We start from the raw sequence: 6755 nt of genomic DNA on the forward strand, positions 1-6755 counted from the left end.
GTCTTCTGTGTCCTTCGCGCTGGGAGTTGGAGACTGCAGCTGTTCCTATTCGGCCATCTTGCTCCGCCCCGAGTTGAGAAAATAAAAGAACAGCAGAGTAGCTGGAGAGCAGTCAGCAGGGGCCAGGGCTGGCAGGCCATGCAGGCGGTGGGAAACCATGGAAGAGACCCAATTCAAAAGGGTTTGGCGTACGTGGGGGTGTGAGGGGATGCATGTGGGGGTCCATGGACATGCAAGGTGACACTACCAGCTTTGTGCTTTGAAAAGATGGCTCTGGGCCAGATGAGTTGTCTCATGCCTGTAATCCCAGCACTTTGGGAGGCCAAGGCGGGTCGAATGTTTGAGCCCAGGAGTTCAAGGACAGCCTGGGCAATATAGTGAAACCCTGTGTTTAACAACATACAAAAATTAGCCAGGCATGATGATGCACACCTGTAGTACCAGCTATTCAGGAGGCTGAGGTGGGAGGATCAACTGAACTCAGGTTGAGGTTGCAGTGAGCCGTGATCATACCACTGTACTCCAGCCTGGCAACAGAGTGAGACCCTGTTGAAAAAAAAAAAGACTGTTCTGGCTGAGGGGATGAATGAATGAAGTTAAACGGTTACATGGCATAGAAGCTGGGAGAGGAAACCTGGGCACAGCACACAGTGAATGATATCAAACTGGGGAGCAGGCTGTGAGTACTTCAAAGAGTAAAGGGCCAAGACTGAGGAGATGAGAGGGTGGGGGGTGGGGCACCCAGGAAGGCGGGAGGAAACAAGATGTCCCGAGCCCAGGGAGAAGGTATGTTAACCACGTGGTATGCTACTGAGACCTCATCAGAAGAAGCCAGAAAACCACCCGGCGCACTTAACTACATGAAGGTCTCTGGTCCAGTGGCACGATGGAGAGGGAAGCCAACCTGGAGAGGTTTGAGGAGACGTGGAGAGGGAGAAGGCCTGGAGAGGTGTACCACTTGACAAAGCGGGCTGTTGAGGAGAAGGAGGAAGTACTAGCAAGAGGGGACTGTGGGATCAAATAAGGGTCTGCAAAGAATCTAGGGAAGGGGAACAGCGTCCACGAGCATGAATTTGGCAGTTCTGACCAAGGGTACGAGGGCCTTGCCCAAAGTGTGTTTGGTCTTCTTGGCAGGGGTCTTGCTAGAGTGCAGAGCGATGCATCAGGTGATCAAAGCTTCAGGCTTTAGACACTAATTATCACTAGCACTGATGGAAGCCACTGCACTTCACATGCATCACTACATTTATGAGAGAGACACTCTCAGATTGAGAAGACGAGGTAAGTAACTTAGCCACGCCTAGAAATGACAGTCAAAGACCAAACCACCAAAAGCCAGGGTTCCTCACGTGTTGTCCAAGGATCACCCACATCAAACCCCTCTGTGTACTTGTGAAAAGTACAGACCCTTCCAGACCAGTCTGACCAACACAGAGAAACCCCATCTCTACTAAAAATACAAAATGAGCTGGGCGTGGTGGCACATGCCTGTAATCCCAGCTACTCAGGAGGCTGAGGCAGGAGAATGGCTTGAATCCAGGAGGCGGAGGTTGTGGTGAGCTAAGATCACGCCATTGCACTCCAGCCTGGGCAACGAGAGCAAAACTCCGTTTCAAAAAAAAAAAAAAAAGTACAGACCCTTGGGCCCAGCCCTGAGCCACTAAATTAGAGTTTGGGGTTTGAAGTTTTTCAGAAGTATGCGGGGGCTTTTAACGCCCACCACAAACCAGACATCACTGCAGAAGCTGCAATCCTTCCTAACCAACACCTGTGTGCCAAGTGCACATTCCCAAGTATGTGGGTGGCCACTGCGTCTCATCTCCAAATCTACCTTCATGGTCGGCTCATGTTACTGCAGCATTTCCACCCAGCCAGTTGGCACCAAGGAAGGCTTCCTCTGTAGGGGGCGCTGGAGAGACACTGGAGGAGCCGGGACTTTGCTTTCCTATTCCAGCTTCCTCTGGCTCTTCCTTCCATGCATTAATTTCTCTTTTTAATTTCTGTTTTTTAGAGTCCGAGGGTCTCACTATATTACCCAGGCTGGATTCGAACTCCTGGGCTCAAGTAATCTTCCTGCCTTGGCCTCCCAAGTAGCTGAGATTACAAGTGGGATTACATGTGCAGATCCTTTCTTTTTAATTTTTTGGGTGGCCAGCAACATGCAGTACCTCCCCATGTTGGCTTCTCCTGGCCCCCTATCCCAGTGAGTTTCATTACGGCAGCCCCTCAGCAAACTTCCTGGCCACCCAGCAGGCCACAGCTACGTCCTCTCCAGGAAGATGTGGATCTTGGTTCTGGCTGAGGCTCCTCCAGAGCTGCTTGCTCCTGAAGGCTGACTTTGTGTCAGCCCTAGGCACACTGGCTGCCCCCTTGAGCTGCTACTCCTGAATTCTTGAGTATTCTCTTTTACTCCTTAGTAGGCAATCCTGTTATTATTATTATTTTTTTTTAGAGACAGGGTCTCACTCGGTCACGTAGGCTGGAGTGCAGTGGCACTATCACATCTCACTGCAGCCTTGACCTCCTTCCTGGGCTCAAGTGATCCTCCCATCTCAGCCTCCTGCATAGCTGGGATTACAGGTGTGAGCCACCACGCCCAGCCCCCAAACCAGTTATAATTAATAATTCTTTATAGTAAATTTTCCCTCTTCAAGTCACTGTGTGTGTTCTGACTCCTGATTGGACCTTGACTGATATATGCTACATCAGGCCACACAATGCAGATGTTAGACAAGGCAGGAGAGAACCAAATTTGGGGACGTAGGAAGACATTTGGCATGTGTTGTGAGACGAAAGAAAGGTAACAAAACAGCATGCACATTATATACATACATGCTCTAAATTGTTAAAAATCTTATCTGTGGGGGCACAATTAAGTGTGTTTAGCCTTATGGTCTGGCTGTGCCACCACTCACATCTCATCTTGAAGTGTAGCTCCCATAATTCCCACCTATTGTGGGAGGGACCCAGTGGGAGATAACTGAATCATGGGGCGGTTTCCCCCATACTGTTCTCATGGTAGTGAATAAGTCTCATGAGATCTGATGGTTTTATAAGGGGAAACCCCTTTCTCTTGGTTCTCATTCCTTCATCTGCTGCCATGTAAGACGTGCCTTTCACCTTCTGCCATGATTGTGAGGCCTCCCCAGCCACGTGGAACTGTGAGTCTGTTAAACCTCTTTTTCTTGATAAGTTACCCAGTCTCGGGTATGTCTTTATCAGCAGCGTGAAAACGGACTAATGCACTTTATATATTTATGTATTTTTTTTTACAGTAAGACAGTATTACTTTTGTAATTTAAAAACAGATGCACCTTTTACTAAATCTAATACTTAAAAAATATGCCAACTGACCAACAGGTGTTTTCTGGCCCCAGGATTATGAGGCTGATGTTCTGTGTTCCCTGAGAAATGATTTACAGAAATGTTTCCCTGAGCCTGAGCAACTCTGGGGCTGCTGATAGAGCAATTATTGGTTGTCCACTCGATGCCTGGCTCTCCTTGTCACTTCTCAAATGTGAACCACCTCTTAGGAAACCGAAAACTTTTCCCTACCTTTGCTATAACATGCTGAATTCTCTCATTGTGATAATCAAATAGATGTATGTCCACATACTCATTCACCCAACAGATCTTTCCTGGTGGGCCACTGTGGCCAGGTCTTTCCCCAAGCACTGGGACTAGGGAGACCCTATCCTACCCCTATCTCTATTGCTTAAGCCCAGGACTTCAAGACCAGCCTAGCTAACATAGCAAAAAAAAAAAAAAAAAATAGCACCTTGTACTTTAAAAACAACCTAATATCCAGAAGCAATTGACTGTGGAATAACTTGTTTTCTTTTCTTTTCTTTTTTTTTTTTGAGATGGGGTTTCACTCTGTCACTCAGGCTGGAGTACAATGGCGCAATCTCAGCTCACTGCAGCCCTTGCCTCCAGGGCTCAAGCGATCCTCCCACCTCAGCCTTGAGAGTAGCTAGGACCACAGGCACATGCCACCATGCCTGGCTACTTTTTTGTATTCTGGTAGAGATGGGATGTCCATTTTTTGTAGAGAGTGTCTCACTATGTTGCCCAACCTGGTCTCAAACTCCTAAGCTCAAGAGATGTACCTGCCTTGGCCTCCCAAAGTACTGGGATTACAGGAGTGAGCCACCACATCCAGCCTTATTTTCTTGAGACAGGGTCTCACTCTGTCACCCAGACTGGAGTGCAATGGTGCAATCACTGCTTGCTGCAGCCTTGACCTTCCGAGATCAAGTGATCCTCCCACCTCGCCCTTCTGAGTAGGTGGGACTATAGGTGTGCACCACCTTGCCTGGCTAATGTTTTTATTTTTACTTTTTGTAGAGACGAGGTCTCCCTGTGTTGCTCAGGCTGCTTTCAAATTCTTGAGCTCAAGGGATCCTCCAGCCTTGGTCTCCCAAAGAGCTGGCGTGAGCCACCACACCTGGACCCTCATTTTCAATAAAAAATAAACTTATATATAAATTATATTCCTAGTTAAAATCACAGTGCTATAGCATGAAGGGGCAATGGGTATGTTTTCCTAAAAATAAGCAAAATTCACTAAGAAAAAATGTTCTTATATTTTATAAAAATTGTGGGATTTTTTTGTTTGTTTGTTTGTTTTACCTTTTTGTTGTATCCGCTGTGGTGTAGGAGGGGAGCCTGGAAACTCATCTTGATCAGAAATATTTTCATCATCTTCACTGTCCACCTCATGTAACAATGGCACCTTTTTGTTATAAAAGACAAAGGAGGAAAGAAATGAGAAATGTCCTTCTAACAAATTCCAACGTCTTCTTTCAAACCTTCCCCACTGGGAGCTCCCTCCATGGGCACTTCAGCTACTTTCCTTAGTGATACACAAAAGGGCTACATCAGGTGGGGCTAGATGACACTTCCAGGCCCTCAGGAAAAGCTCAGGGGGCAAAGGCAACACCATTCAAGTTATGCTAAGGCCACTGAGAGTTCCACATCCCAGCCATGTTGCCAGGGCAGCTTCCCTTCCTCTTCCCTGCCAGGGACCGCCCAATACCACTCCACGCTGGCACTGACACCATGTTACTAATTTCCCCCCACCCCTTTTTTTTGAGACAGGGTCTCCCTCTGTCACCCAAGCTGGAGCACAGTGGTGTGATCACAGCTCACTGCAACCTTGACTTCCCACATGCAAGCGATCCTCCCACTTTAGCCCCCGGAGTAGCTGGGACCACAGGCATGCACCACCACACCCAGCTAATTTTTTTTATTTTTTGTAGAGACAGGGTCTCCTTTTGTTGCCCAGGCTGGTCTCAAACTCCTGGGCCCATGCGATCCTCCTGCCTCAGCCTCCTGAAGTGCAGGGATTGCAGATGACAGCCAGTGCACCCAGGCTGTGTTAATAATTTCTACGTGGGACAAGCAGTGCTGACCTCCCCCGGGAGGACTCTCACTGAAGCCCGCTATGTTCACCAATTATGTAAGTCCACTGCAAATTTCATTTACTGAGGGACTCCCCTCTACTGTCTGAGAGTAGGTCCTATATAGGTAACCATTCATGTTAGCTATATAGGAGCTACTGAAATTTTGTTTCATCCCAACATGGCAGGGACACAGAGTTGTCCTTTAGAGAGGCCCATGGGCCAGGAATGGGACCTGCTGCTCATGAGGAGGAGACATTCCCATTCGCAGGAGCCTAAGGGTAGGAACAGAGGCTGCCAAGGAGGAAGAGAAAGAACAGTGAAACAGGTTTTTCTTTTTCTTTTTTTAAGACATGGTCTCACTCTGTCACCCAGGCTGGAATGCAGTGGAGCAATCATGGCTCGCAGCAGCCTTTACCTCCTGGGCTCAAGCAATCCTCCACCTCAGCCTCCCAAGCAGCTAGGACTACAATCGCATGCCACCATACCCAGCTAATTTTTAAATTTTTTGTAGAGACGGGGTCTCAGTATGTTGTTCAGGCTGGTCTCGAACTTCTGGCCTCAAGTGATCCTCCTGCCTCAGCCTCCCAAAGGGCTGGGATTATAGGCATGAGCCACTGCACTCAGCCTGAACCAGGGGTTATGTGGTAAACTGTGACTGGCGCTGTCTGGGTGGGCTGCCCTTTGGCTCTCCTGATTCTTCAGTAAAATCTTGCTTTTGTGATCAGTTTGGCTTAGCTGGGCTGCACTGCAGGCAATGGAAGGGCTGTCCCTGGGGCTGACAAGGAGGTGGTGGCAGGGACCAGCAAGACGCCCATGAGAAGGGGCATTTCAGAGTAAGAGCTAAGGCTGCTAGGTCCACCTGTCTCTGTGGACATGGTTCCAAGGTGACCTGGCTCAAGAGAAGCAAACAGGTCACCCAAACTACTCATCATTTGAAGAAAGAAAAAGTAAATGACCCCGCACTTTTATTTTTTAATAGAGACAGGATCTCACTATGGTGTCCAGGCCAGTCTTGAACTCCTGTCCTCAAATGATCCTCCCACCTCCACCTCCCAAAGTGCTGGGATTACAGGCATGAGCCACTGCCCACGGCTGACCTCTTTTAGCTTTTTTATCTCCCAGGAACAAACTTCCTTGTTCAACCTGTCAAAAATATATTAAGTGACTCACTATTCTCAAGGAAATGTGAAATGGATAAGATGACTTAAAAAGTATTAGGGGTCAGGCGCGGTGGCTCACGGATCCCAGCACTTTGGGAGGCCGAGGTGGGCAGATGATCTGACGTTGGGAGTTCAAGACCAGCCTGACCAACATGGAGAAACCTCGTCTCTACTAAAAGTACAAAATTAG

At 48.2% G+C, this 6755-nt stretch overlaps 1 protein-coding gene across 1 annotated transcript in view; it reads right to left on the bottom strand.

The window, feature by feature from the left end:
* The window catches only part of CEP89 (centrosomal protein 89kDa), a 111422-nt gene that overhangs the window by 76008 nt on the left and 28659 nt on the right, over positions 1–6755 (bottom strand). The window contains exon 5 of the mRNA XM_011947333.1: positions 4633–4735. Within this exon, the coding sequence (XP_011802723.1) occupies positions 4633–4735 (103 nt within the window). The remainder of the gene's footprint in view (positions 1–4632; positions 4736–6755) is intronic.

This window comes from Colobus angolensis, unplaced genomic scaffold, assembly GCF_000951035.1.
Source record: "Colobus angolensis palliatus isolate OR3802 unplaced genomic scaffold, Cang.pa_1.0 Scaffold107, whole genome shotgun sequence".
In the NCBI taxonomy this organism is placed as follows: Eukaryota; Metazoa; Chordata; class Mammalia; order Primates; family Cercopithecidae; genus Colobus; species Colobus angolensis.